At 39.5% G+C, this 14,473-nt stretch overlaps 1 protein-coding gene across 1 annotated transcript in view; it reads right to left on the bottom strand.

Moving 5' to 3' along the window:
* MMP16 (matrix metallopeptidase 16) overlaps positions 1 to 13,958 on the bottom strand; it is a 163,334-nt gene extending 149,376 nt beyond the window's left edge. The window contains exon 1 of the mRNA XM_058032294.1: positions 13,608 to 13,958. Coding sequence (XP_057888277.1) covers positions 13,608 to 13,739 — 132 coding nt within the window. The 5' untranslated portion in view covers positions 13,740 to 13,958. The remainder of the gene's footprint in view (positions 1 to 13,607) is intronic.
* Positions 13,959 to 14,473: the final 515 nt, after the last annotated feature.

The following is a 14,473-nucleotide window of genomic DNA, read 5'->3' as shown; positions in this document are numbered from 1 at the left end:
TCCCAAACTGGAGAAGAGAAGGCTTCAGGGACCTTCTAGCATCATTCTGATACATAAAGGGACCTACAAGAAATCCAGAGAGAGGCTTTTGAGAAAAGTATGTAATGACAGGACAAAGACTTTAAAATTAAAGAGAGCAGGTTTAGATAAGATGTCAGGAAGAAATTTTTCACTGTGGTGAAAAATGGTAAAGAGAGACTGGCACAGGTTGCTGAGAGAAGATGTGGATGCCCCATTCCTGAAACCTTCCAAGGCCAGGTTGGATGAATTTGAGTAGTCTGGTCTAGAGGAAGGTGTCCCTGCTCATGGCAGGCGGGGATGGAACTAGATAACCTTAAAAGTCCATTCCAACCCAAATCATTCTGTGATTCTATGATATACATAATTTTAATTTACTAGATTAAAATGTTTAGTAATTCAGCGCTTTTCAAATAGCTTGGAGTAAAATCTAGGGTGCAATGGAATTAATGGCACAATCTCAACAATTCCATGAAGTTAGAGTCTCATCTAAGTTTCCCAATGAAAACCAGATATTTTACCAGGCTACTAAGTACACAAGTAAACAAATAACAGTTACAAAAAAGAAAATAAATTTAATATGAGTGGATTCCCTTTCTTCTTCCTATCTCTAGTTTCTTATCACTGAAACATAGGTAGTATATGAACTTCAAAAAAAAAGAAAGCATGAAGGAAAACTACAGTCTCCATTTCTATATAACTCTAAAGGCTCTAGACTTCTTTCAACAACTCTATGAATTTTGTTCCAAATTTTAAAAAGTAACTATAGGGTTTTTTTCACTAGTTACTTCACCAAACACCATAACACAACTTTCAATCACATGTTTAGCTATTTTATTTCTGAAAACAAGTGAAAACCTATAAAACCCTCAGACTGCAGGACATTTAAAGTCAAAAGTTCCTTTCTCCTTTTCTAATTATCATGATAAAGCTAACAGGAATGATGAACTTCTCTATTGTATTACTGGAGACGGGACAGGAGAAAAGCAGTAATTGCTTTAGGCTCCCCTGTCTGTTATCACTCGTAACTTTTACAAAACATTACAGAATGTATTGTTCCAACATTTTAAAAGCTTAGTTTCACCTTAAGATAATTTCCTCTGGTGCTGAAAATTTAGATAAAGAAGTGAATATTCACAAAGACATTAAGATCCCCCAACTTTTAATGAAACTGAATTTTTCTTTTCAGCAAAGTTAGAGAAAGAATATACTTCTATAGAATCCAAAACTTTTGGTCCAAATTAAATTGACATTACCTCCTCAGGAAGATCTTGTATATATAAAAATTCTCTAATATCTTGGTGGAAATGGCATCTAAGCAACTAACCTACGAAGAACAATGATTATATATTTATCTGACTGCTGGGAAAAAAACTAAATTCTCTCAATAGCCAGGAAAAATGACGGAATTATTCACAAAGGATCTAAAATACTGTCTCATCTCTAAATGAGCCTGTGAGTGCCAAACAAGAGTAGAGCTATATATTACAAAGGAAGCTCTTTTGGATGAAAAAGATAGCAGATATGTCACTCTTTCTTCACAAATGCAGACTTAAAATCCACAGCAAATCTAGTCTCTCTCTAATTACATGACAGCAGAAAGCTCATTTAAATAGTGTATCAGGTAGCATACTCAAGTATTTCAAATTTTGGATTTAAAGATTAAATAAATAAGCAAATTTATAAATACAGGCTGGTAAGTTACACCCTTAATCTGACACAATTAAAATTAACGTTTTGAAGACCTAAAGCAAGTAGTTTAAATAAATCAGTGAAATTACATACCTGCCTATGATGAGATCTAAATTCTGGTATTAACACAGAAAAGTAAATTTTTGTTGACTTAATCCCCATTTTGCTTTACATAACAAAAGTACTTGAAAACAAGATAATTATTCTTGAAGGCTGAAGGCTCTTAGCCAAATAAATTACTAAAATGTCATTTTCATTTTTTATCTTCTTGGGGATTGTCTATCAGGCAATAGACACTTAGTGAGCTTATTCTTACAAAATATATTTTCTTATTACTTACTTTTTATAAAAATGCTTAACATTCTGTCTTCTCCCCTCAAGCTGTTTAGATGTTTGTAAGTTTAGGGCAGAAAGAGAGCCTTTAAAACCATTTAAGGTAAGGCATGAAATAGCAGTCAGAAGCAGTAAATTTATAAAACCTGCCATAAGTGTTTGCTCTGACTTAGGTAACGTTTTACATGGATTTGAACGGGCTCAGGCCCAATCTCGTTACAGCTGAAGGCAAAACTGCCTTGTTAGAGTACAGAAATGTTGTGTTCTTTAAACCCCTAACTAAATACTTAGAATACGTGAGATCCAAAAATGTGAGGTAGTGTTGACCTTTTACACTAAAGGAAGAATATATTTAATAGTATGCAGAGCATCAAAGTGACAGGGTAAAAATTGTAGTGACATAAGAATGAAATTCTATTCTTGGTTTTGCCAGGAGTATAGGTGTGTGATATGATCTGAGATGAACTACATTAACCAGGGGATGGGAGATATATCACTGGATTTTTAGGAGGCCTATTATTTTCTGGAACAGTATCTAGGGACCAAGCAAGTCAGACCACAGGGCCTAAACAGCACCAGGTTCCTATACAAACTTAATGAATCCTACAACTGCAGAGGGAAGGGATTCAACCCCAAATCACAACATTGGAATGCCACTGCCTACCCTGAGGAGCCCTATAGATAAAGATCTCATCACTCTCCAGCATCATTTAAAACTAAAAACAAGCTTTAGTTACCTAAAGAGAAGTGAATAGTCATGTGAGCTGACTCAGAACAGAGACTGGCTTCCTGTTGGTAGCCTAAACAGGAAACTTTTGTTGGTCCCGTGTTATTTCTGCCAGCCTTGGGCACATCTTGGCCAAGGGCACTTTAAGAGACGCTTGATACCCACACGTGAGCAATTTAATCACACTTCTGGTCAATACCAACAGGAGAGTTCAGGAAAATACTCCAAGTCACTCTGAAACAGTCATAAGGAGAACAGATGGTACAGGAACCTTGAGGAAAAATATTCGGCTTACACTTCTATCATACTTAACATAGCATCACAGAAAATCTTATTTACCTTATCCTCTCCCCATTAATTTCTTAACACCCAGGAGTATGTGAGCAGTATGGCTGCCTGTTAGTGGTGCCTAATATAAAACATTAAATGCATGGAGCAGTGCATCTTTTTTTGTATGTCATAAAAATCCATAAATACTCAAATACCAAAGGAGAAGCTTAGGTATTGTGATGAAAAGGAAACATGGATGTGTGTGGAACAATTTACTTGTACATTTACTCAAAAACAGAACAGTTTTTAATTGTGCATTCTGTGGTATTTACAATCTGATCCAAAACTGATTTATTTTTTAAGACTTTTACATTTATTTAAAATCATTTTGAGTATGTTTGGGTAACAAAAATTATCTTATTCGAACTTTCATTTTGAAAGAGACTGTGATGCTCTCTACCTTCAGTTATCTAATGACATCCTTCACCTAATCCTGACAGTGTTGTCTACCAAGTTTTGGTACTCGTATTTTAAAAGACCAAAATAAAAACAAAACAAACATACAAACAACAAACAAACCCCAAAACCTAAAAAACCCTAAAAAAAACAACCACAAAAAATCAAAACCAGTGTTCTAACTGTTATAGATGTCTTTTCTGCTCCAGCACTTTCTTTTGAACACATTCACTTCTAGAACAATTATACAGATTATTAAATTGAAATTCTGTACTTATATTTTATGATACTCCTCTACTACACTTTATGAAAAAAAGGGAAACAGTCCCAAGATAAATGAATGATGAAGATATATTTCTGGCTCTTTTACATTGCTTTTCTTCTATTGCTCTTGATATGTAGCCTGGAAACACTCTTCATTTAGTTCAATGCACATTTGTGCAAGCTAGGTTACAAAGATGGATAAACTATGGGATTTATCATAATGGAACTGGACACACAACCTGGATCTTCAGCCTCCCCCCCAGCAAAATGCTTCAGTCACTTACATCACACCCTTTTCCCTACATATTTGAAAATAGATGCAATAGAGAAAAAATAACAAAGTCGTTTCCAAAGCTGGCATTTCGTGTACAAGCAATGAAGGATAGAAGTATCAGAGCTCGGCAATTCATAAGCAACAAGAAAAACCAAACGCTGGAACACTGTCCTGGGTTGGTTTGAGGATTTTTAATTATTGTTTCATTTTTCTAAATACATAGAAGCAATGAGAGAAAAAAAAAAAAAAAAAGCCTCACATGCCAAGACCAGAATCATGCAGTACAGTTAACAATGTATTTATATTACTTCTCATAACAATAATAATAATGCATTTTATTGCATGAAAGATCATTTCTTTCACTTGCAATTAAACACAAACCACAACACTGACAGATACAATCTGTCAATTTCTCTGCAAAGACAGTGGGTCAAAGCAATTTCCTAGAAGAGCATCACACAACCAATGTCTGAGGTAAAAATGTGACAGGATCATCACCTTCAGATCCACATGTCATACAAAAAGAAAGCAATTTCCTCTGTTGTACACTTTGTAAATATCTACCAATACATTTAAATAAAGTAACTTCCTCCCCATTGAAAGGGAGGCTTGTTTTTCTGTTTTACTATCTATGTTTCAAAGACATTGATAATTTTCTTTCTGCCTTTCAGCTGGTAATTTTCTAAGAAATTAACTCATCCCCTTGCAAACATCTATTTCACATCTGTAAGTGAATTTGTGATTACATCCCAGCAAAAAATGAACAGTACCAATGAAATAAAACTTCTTCTCCATAATATCATGAGAAAAAAAATACTAAAAACTATCTGAGGTTAGCATTTCTTTTCCAATTATCTATACAGCTTTGAAACCAGTTCAACTGTTTCATAAAAGAGAAAAAGCATACAACACAATCTTCATGTACTACAAAAATGTCACATGAGTGGGAAAATCTGATAAAAATTGATATAGCTTTGTCTTACAGCAGTTACGTTTTTCGCCCTGTGTCATGATATGATGAGTACTTGTGAGTTAATACAATCAGAAGCTCAAAGAAGAGGGACAGTCACAGAGGGACATTTTTTCACATAATCATAGAATGGGTCAGGTTAGAAGGTACCACAGGGTCATCTGGTCCAATCTCCCTGCTCAAACAGGGCCATCCCAGAGCACATGGCACTGGATGGCATCCAGATGGTTCTTAAATATCTCCAGTGAGGGAGACTCCATACACTGCTCCAGTGGGAGTAAATAAGTTCTGCCTCATATTCAGGCGGAACTTCCTGTGTTCCAGCTTCTGCCCATTGCTTCTTGTCCTGTTGCTCAGGACCACTGAGCAGAGCCTGGCTCCATCCCCTTGACACCCTCCCTCCAGATACTGATAGACATTGATGGGATCCCCTCTCAGTCATCTCTTCTCAAGGTTGAGAAGGCCCAGATCCCTCAGCACATCCTTGTAGGAGAGATATTCTTGTACTGAGGAGGCCAGAACTGGACACAGCTCTCCAGATGTGGCCTCATTAGGGCTGAGTAGAGCAACATGCTCACCTCCCTCAACCCGCTGGCAATTCTTCACCTGGCACCTCAGGATACCTTTTTCTTGGCCACAAGGACACACTCCTGGCTCATGGATGGTTTGTTGTCCACCAAGACTCACAGATCCTTCTCTGCAGAGCTGTTTTCCAGCAGGTCACCCCCAGTCTGTATTGGTGCCTGGGGTTGTTCCTCCCCAGGTGCAGGACCTGCATTCACCTTTGTTGAATTTCAGATGGTTCCTCTCTGCCCATCTCTCCAGCCTCTCAGGGTCCTTCTTAAGGGCTGCTCGGCACTCTGGGGTATCAGTCTCTCCTCCCAGCTTTGTGTTGTGGGGGAACTTGCTGGGGAGGCCTCTGCCCCTTCACACAAGTTATTGGTGAAAAGTTAAACACTACCAGTACTGAGCCTTGGAGGACATCACCAGTGACAGGCATCTAACTGAACCCTGTGCCACTGATTACAGCCCTCAGGGATCTGCTGTTCAGCCAGTTCTAAACCACCTCTCTGTCCACTCACACAGTCCACACTTCCTGAGTTTGCCTGTGAAGATGTTGAGCAAGACAGCATTGAAATCCTTGTTGAAGCCAAGGTAGAAAATATCCACTGCTCTCCCCCTCATCTGCCCAGGCAGTTGTATCATCATAGAAGGCAATAAGGTTGGTCAAGCATAATTTACCCTTAGTAAACCCATGCTGACTACTGCTGATAACTTTCTTATCAACATTTGAATAGAGATGGCCTCTTTTCCAAAGCACTGAGCCAACCAGAATAGAGGCATTCCTACCAAATGGCAGCAGCAGAGACATAAATCTACTTCCACCCTGGCCACACAGTGTAGATGATCTTTTAAGATGCAGACACAAGCAACTTTCTTCAACATTCTTTACACAGATATCTTCTACAAATACTCCATAACCTGACAGTCTCAGTCCATACTGCTGTTTCACACAAGGGTCAACCTTGATATGATCCATAATGAATTAATAGAGAGAGCAAAATATTTTCATCCGCAGACAAAAAGCAATTGTTGAATAATATGCTTTATGCTTTTTTCAATGTGTAGTAAAAACTGCTGTTGTTCTACAAAGAGAAGCATCAAGTGACTTTAATGTTCTTCTTATTGCTTCACCACCACATCTCCTAGCACAGCAGTTTTAACTCTAGAATATGAAATCCCTTTCCCAATGACTGGGTGCAAGCTTCAGTACTTGAGATTGGATTCCCTAATATTAAGCTCTGAAATCAACAGGACATAAGTTTCCTAGCACCCTGAAGCCTCGATCTTGAAATTAACAGGAGTTTCTAAAACTGGCAAAAATACCTGAACAAGCCCCTAAGTCAATTATGTGCTGTAATACCTCAAAAGGTATGCTAGAAACATTATTGTTACAGCTGAACTCCTCAGCTGGTATAAACCAGATGTTAATAAGCAAAGAAACATTGTACTAACAGTTTTGGTTAATAAGTAAAACTACAGAAATATTTTTTACTTCATCTGTAATTTATGTCAGATTTAATTCATCACAGAAATAAAGTGTTGCCACTTAATTGCTCTTAGTGTACAGCAAAGATGCTTACAATGAATGCTGATAAGCAGGAACATGAATGAACAGTTGCCAGGCAACCAATAAATAAAGGTTCCAAATAGCATGACCTCTCTTTAAAGGATAAAGCTCTAATCATAATTATTTTTCAAATCCATTTCAGTGCCAGCTAAAATCATGTTTGCAGCACTAATCCTGGCCTTCCTCATACAGAATGAAACCAAATCTGTCATTTGACATATCACAGATAACAAATTAAACAGACTCAACCTGCTCCTTCAGATTATGGTCAACAGTGCATTTTGAGGACGGCAAAAAGGTTAGACAATAAACTGGAATCTGAAATAGAGAGCTGAGATTTAAACAATTTAAATAGGGTAATTAAAATATTTTTTAAATTTACATTTTTTCCTAAGGATCTTCAAACAGTATCAACACAACATGCTCCATTGTTTAATATCATAAAAGGATCATTCCATAAAATACAAGAATGAGACAGACTTTAAAATAGCAAAAACAGATACAGTTTGAAATGCTTTAAAAGCTACATAATACCACATTCTATCTTTATAAACTCTTGCAACACAGTCTTGCTGAGTGCATAAGCAGAGCTGAGGTGCCCAGAGCAAGCACTGACCTTTTAGATGGATTCAAATAAAACTGACAAAGAGCAGCATAAATCTTAAACCAGTTAAAGAACACAGTATACCCACTTTGAAGAAACAATGAAGGGTTATGCAGGAGTTTTACATTATGCCTTCCAAATAATGGAATGGGAAAGCTTGCAGTTGTTCAAGGTTTACTGGTAGGCCAACAAATATTGTATTTATCTTAGTAAGCTCTCATGTCAGAAAACATTAGGAATACATGTTTTTGTAGTTTTATCTTGCACTACATAAGGTGATTACATAAATCTCTTTAACCATTTTATTTCTTTTCTTTAGTAGAATTGAGATTCACTAATAACTGTGATGCCTAAACACTTAGCTGACAAAAATTTACAACAGGAAAACAAGTTGAACTACAATAATAAACAAATATGTTTTGTACTTAAGGTATAAAATAGTATGTCAGCAGTGAAGCCATAAGAACAGGCAACATACTTCCAACCTGTCTTTGAAAAAATACAGGCAACAGAATCCATGAACTTCCCTGCACTGTCAGTAGCACAAAATAATCTCATACTTTACAGTAGTAAATGCACTCTAACTATTAAGTATTTCTTCACATGTATTTCTTTGTATCAAATGAGAGGCAGTTTATTATATAGTAGGTATTCTCCTTCTTGGATAGAGGAGCATTCAGTTGCCTTCCATCAGACACATAATTTTCCAATTATTTTCCTTATCTAGATATATCTGCTCACCAGAGACCCTTATAGGAGCTTTTATTTGTATCTGTATTTCATAAATAAGCAAATAGGAAATATACCACATTATATCTGTATTTTCCTTGACTAATATTTTGCCCACTAATCATTTTCATCACCTAATTCAGTAACTCCTCTCCATCCTTCTAAAAATTTCAGTTTGAACTCCTTGTTCTAACAAAAGTCCAGTTCATTTCATTGATATCCTATGCAAGAGTGAGATTCCGAATTTAAGTACTTGAGAATCCTACATACTGACTGTTAACTTCAGACAATGCAGAAGATCCTCTAAATTCCTGTTGGGACACATGGCACTATTGATACCAAAACCACATTAATTGCTTATCCATGGTTTTCAGCTTGCATTTTAATGAACTATAAAAGAATTGTGTTGTGCCTATAAACCTCATAACCAAGACCACTAGTTTAAAAGTGTGTAAAGGTGCTTTGGAGGATTTATTCCCCTCCCAAATGTTTATTCCTTTTCAGATGACAGCTGAAGAATGAAATTGGTCTGGTTTTAAGCCTAAAAGACTAAGAGCTTATGGAATAAAAGGTCATGCCTTATCATTTAGCAGGAGCTGGAGGCTAATTGTGAAGTTTATTAACAATGAAAACAATGGGGTTCTCAGAAACTTACTACCATGGAGGAAACTGATGTTATTTTTCTGAAGTTTGGATTCCACTGTGTTTTGTTCCACAACATGCAATTTAACTACCCCACTTTTGAAAATGGGAAATGACTGTATTGTTTTAAAGATCTGCTCGCACTAAAATAAGAGTAATTTTAAGACCTCCCCTAGGGATTCAAGACTATACATTTAGCAATAGAAGGAGGAAAACAGCATAACTGCCAGCTTGAGGAGAGAGATGATGAGGCATGCTTTCTCTGTAGTGTTTCCCACATTACAGATACAGTCAATGAAACTAGGTGTAATTCTAAAAACACTTTCCTCGACAGGGCTTAGGCAGATACCCATCTAAGTAAGAGTAAGCAGCTTTATGTTCCAGAGATCAATCCTATTCTACATGCATGCTGATCCTGTCTTCTGATCAAGATATTTTTGTTTCAATAACCATTTTTCCCAAACCAAAAAGGTAACATTTGTCTTCATTTTTTATACTAGATATTTAATAGTTAATAAAATATAAACCTACTTATTATTCAAGTACATACAAAAACTAATGGATGGCATTAGGAGATAAATTTGCAGAACAATACAGCTCAAACAGTGCAATATTGTTTGGTTTAGGAAAGCAAATATATATGTGGATACCCACTAGATGCATATATAGGTACTTGTGAAAGACCATCTATAGACACTCCCAGTAACACACAAAGGAGCTTTATGTGAGCCACAAAAATTTTACTACTATAGTGAGGAGCCCAGTAGGAGGAAGAAGGTAGTTTGTTGCTCAATCACTTTTTAGTAACAATTAGCCTCTATGCGTTTGATTCAGTCTTGTACTTGAAATGCTCTTTTTGTAACTGCTATTCCATTCAATTCTATTCATTGATGGACGTCTTCCCCTACTAGTGTACAGAAATAGTTGAAAATAGCAGCAAAATTCAACATTGATGGCATAGTCTTTCATTAATATACTTGATGAAGTTACTGTTTTGGACCAATAGTTCAGCTCTAAAAGAGGGAGCTAAGAGTGTAGCTCTTAGTTTTAGTCCGAAAAAAAGTCTCACAAAAATGATACTGATAATCAATGAACTTTGAAAATTAATGCGAAGACCTTCCTTTATATATGAGTAAGTGATTCCTAAATTTCATCATGATTTCTTAACCTATCAGTTATAAACATTTCTCACGGAGCTTTAGCACAAAACTCTCATCAATACAAAGTGCAAGTGCACCCCTGTCATGTACCATACTCCATGATCTGCAACCTATTCTGCTGTGGCTATTACATGAAATACTGTACACATGAATACATTTCAGGACAGACAGCTGAATTCAGCTATCATTGGAAGCTTGAGGAATTCCTCCATTCAGTTCTTTGGCTAAAAGAAATTTTACGGAGAGACAACCAAATTACAAGGAACAGAAATGTTCATACAAGCTTGTAAATTTCAGCATTGTGTTTTACTTTTAAAAGGAAACATTATTATTTAATGTCTTTGAGCTACAGTAGTATTATCTAAGAACTGACCTGGCTCACATCACTGCAATAAACCAAAAAATTCAACAAGACTGAACAGATTTTACTTATCAATCAGGAAAGTGGATTAAACAAGACAGAACAAGAGGAAATAAATAATTTCCAAATTTTATAATGTTCAACAGGTATTATCTGTATTTTATTTAAAGACAAGAAAGAATGAAAAGTAAATCTGTTTTTCAACCATTCTAAGAAATTTTTTCCAGTGACATTTCATTCAACTGTATGTACACTACTTCTTTCCTGAAGCCTACTTTGCATATTAATTCTTATTGTCATACAAAATCTTTGTTACATTTTCACCATTTACTCTGAAGTACAGCTGCTGTATGCACTTGTGCTGACACGCAGAGTTTTACAGCACAATACATACTTGCTGTTGCCAAGTCCTTTGCCTCAAATTTCCCATGCTTTTAGACTTTGCTGTTCCCAGCAAAAAGAAAATTGAATTTTCAGCACTATCCAAACAATGTGAACACAGCAATGGCTGTTCTGGGGCAAATGTGAAGTTCATTTAGGGCAGGACCATGTCACTAGTAGTGGTCAAAGGCAGTGACCTAGGGAAAAGCCCCATATTAGGACAACTCTCAAATAATACAACAATCCCCTGAAACACTCTTCTGGCTCCCAGCAATGTGTGGCTCAGACTTAAATGTGAAAAGACTGGAAGCATTGGTACATGACAACACTCTTTGTTTTCAGCAGGGCTGGAAAGAAGAGCAGAAGATACTTCAAAAAGGAGAAATACATGCCCTCATATACATGCCACTTCATTCTATCCAACACTGTTTCTTGCTCCTGATATTGACTTTACCCTCAAAATTTGCTGTTTTCCATTTGGAAGAGGTGGCAAAAATGAAAGTGTTTCCCTTCTTTCCTCAGAAAACCTCCTCCTGACTGGAGCTGGCCTCCTGTTCATATTCCACTTGACTAAACCAATCTTTTTCTCTTCCCACACTAGCTCCATCTGCCGCCCGTCTCTCCAGCAGAGCCAGATGCCAGCAAAGCAGACTGCTGTGGGAGGGGAAAGTTCTGTCGCTGGAATTTCATCCCTATACTCTGCAGGGGGCCAGCCTGCGAAGCATGGGGAGGATACAGAGAGCAGCTTCCTCTCTTCCATGCTCCTTCCCCTGCTCATCAGCCAAGAAGGCAGCTGAGGACATGAGCAGAAGGATAAAACACCAATGTGTGCTCTTAAACATGCAGTTTTAATATTCATACAGCAGAAGTCTCACAGTTGTACTCCAGACTCGAGCATGGTACACATCAGATAAACATGTGAGAAGACATGAGTCCTGCTCCAAAGACCTTACAATCCAACAGAAGCAGAGATGCACATTTGTGATAAGGATCAAATGAGTGACTAGAGCACAGATGACAGAGAAAAAAGACTCATTTATAATTAGGAGAGATTTTAATGATGGAGTAAAAAGACAGTACTTTCTGGAGAGATGGAAGTCAAAGAAAGAATCAATGGATGAGTGCTGTTAAGCTGAGAGAATTGCAGAGGCAACTGCCTGAAGAAAAGGAAAGGGCAGGATGAAAACAGACTTAGAGAAGTAAAATGTGGTTTCTTTATACACTTGACATGATCTTGCATGAAACAGAGGGAGAAGACATACAGGTAAGAACTTCAGATAAACAGTCTAGTAGCAGAGGAGGATCTGCATGAGCAATCTTGTCAGAGAAAGGAGCAAGAATGTGTGTCACTGAGTGAGAACAAGAGCTGATATAAAATAAGCAAGTGTGCATATGTGTGAGACAGGGACACAGACTTCATTTTTCTGGGAGGAAGATGCATGGGAACCCAGGAGACTAAAGAGACTATATAATAAAAAAGGCTGGTGTATGGGCGCAGCAGAAAGTTTTGAGTGGGGTTGTCAGGACAGAAGAAAGTGAAGGTACAGAGTGATCTAACAGAATACTCGAATTACAAGTAAGAATCTGAAAGAACACAGATAAATTACAGAGACATAGCAAGAAAAATCAGTAAGTTGAATTGACAAGGAAAAGAAGGAAATAGACATATCACATTGCAGTAGAGTAAGGGATCACAGCAGAACAAATGGAATGACAGGATAGAGAAAAAGGAGGAAAGAACATATGCAAAAATGATAAAAGTCAGTAAAGAAACATTAGTTAAGTGAAAGCACTATGCAAAAACTCCTAATGGGAAAACTGGGTGTGTAGACAAGGGCGACTGGAAATGGGTGGTCACTGTAAGTGTAAACTCTTAGGGTTTGCCCCATCTTGGTATACCCACATTTTAATCTTCATTTTCTCTCAGAAAAAATGCTGTTTCCTTGTCCTCCACACCCCCTAACTTCCGAGCTGTAGTTGCACCTTTATGCCATTTGTTTCACTATTTCTAGTGGCAACTATTTCTCTTACGTCTACATGGGAAAAAGCTCTTATTTTTTTCAGATACTCTACAACAAAGAAACGTGCCAAAAATCTCAAGTTTCCTTCCTCCTGTCCCCATAACGCTCTTTCATTCATTCTTCTTCGAAAAAAACCCCAAACCAAACCAAACCAAAAAAGGCTGGGAAAACTCAGCAATACGGCGGTATCTTAAGTCCAAGACATTCAGGGAACCTTTCCTGAGCTGCACGTACATTCTGCGCCCCAGGTTTCCTCGTGCCCGGGTGAGGGGTGAGGGTTTCCCGTCTCCCGCGGGCTGCGCTCCAGCGCCCGGCATCGCGCAGCCGGGATAACGGGATCTCCGGCTGAAACGCATCCATCAGGCGGGGCAGCGCGGGGAGGGGAGCTAGCTACCGGCGGCTGGAAGGAAAGCCTGCACAGACGTATGCCCTGGCTGCTGGAAGACATGGCTGGCTGGCGATTTGATTTGATTTGATTTGATTCGATTTGATTTGATGGACATAAAAAAAAGGGAAGGGAGGAAAGGGAGAGGGGGAAGCACACAAGCTCGCACACGCATCCGGCTGATCTTACCTCCACATTGAAATACTGCTCCGCTTTGCACACTGTAGCACATAAAATCCAAATGAAGGTTTGCAAGAAAAACACCCTGGATTGAGAAACGAAATCCAACCGGCTTCCAGTGCTGGATGCGAGTACGATCATAGTGAACTGTGCTTCAGCGGGTGGAAGACCTCTCTTTCTCTCTCTTTGCCTTAAACAAATGCACAAAACAAACCAGCCTCCCCCGTGCCGGTGAAGAGCCCGTAGCGCAGGTTCACCCACAGCCGGGGAGGAGGAGGAAGAGAAGGAGGAGGAGGAGCAGACACTTCACAGCACAGGCGGCGGCGCGGCAGGGTCAGCTCTCGCTCATCCTCACCACCAGCCCCGTACAGAGGGAATGTGGCGTCCGAGTACAGCCGCTGCTCCTGCACGACTCCTTTCTGCCCAGCAGCAGCAGCCGCCTCCCCGTGTCCTCCCTCCGCTCCCGCCTCCTCCGCCTCCTCCACCTCTCCTCCTTCTCTCCTGCCTCCTCCCCTTCAGCCTCCGCCTCCTCCCGGGGAAGGCGGGCCGGCTCGCCTTGGCTCGGCTCGGCTCGGCTCGGCTGGGCTTGGCTCGGCTCTCTGCCGTGGCCCGGCCCGGCCCGGCCCGGCTCGGCTCGGCTCGCTGCCCTGCCCTGGCTCGCCTCGCCCCCCGCCGCTCCCCTCCACTCCAGAACGTTCAGCCGAACCCTTCATGGCCCCGCCCCGGAGGCGGCCTAGAGGCGACGGCCCCACCAGGCGGCCCCGGCGCGCCAGCGCCGCCCGGCCGCGCTCGGCGGGCCGCGGCCCGGAGCCTCGGTGGGCGGCTGCTGGGGACCGGCGGCCCGGGAGCGGCCCGCAGCCTTTCCCCTCGATCCC

Source organism: Melospiza georgiana, chromosome 1, assembly GCF_028018845.1.
Source record: "Melospiza georgiana isolate bMelGeo1 chromosome 1, bMelGeo1.pri, whole genome shotgun sequence".
NCBI lineage: Eukaryota > Metazoa > Chordata > Aves > Passeriformes > Passerellidae > Melospiza > Melospiza georgiana.
The sequence above is the reverse complement of the archived record's forward strand: the minus strand, read 5'-3'. Positions and strand labels throughout refer to the sequence as shown.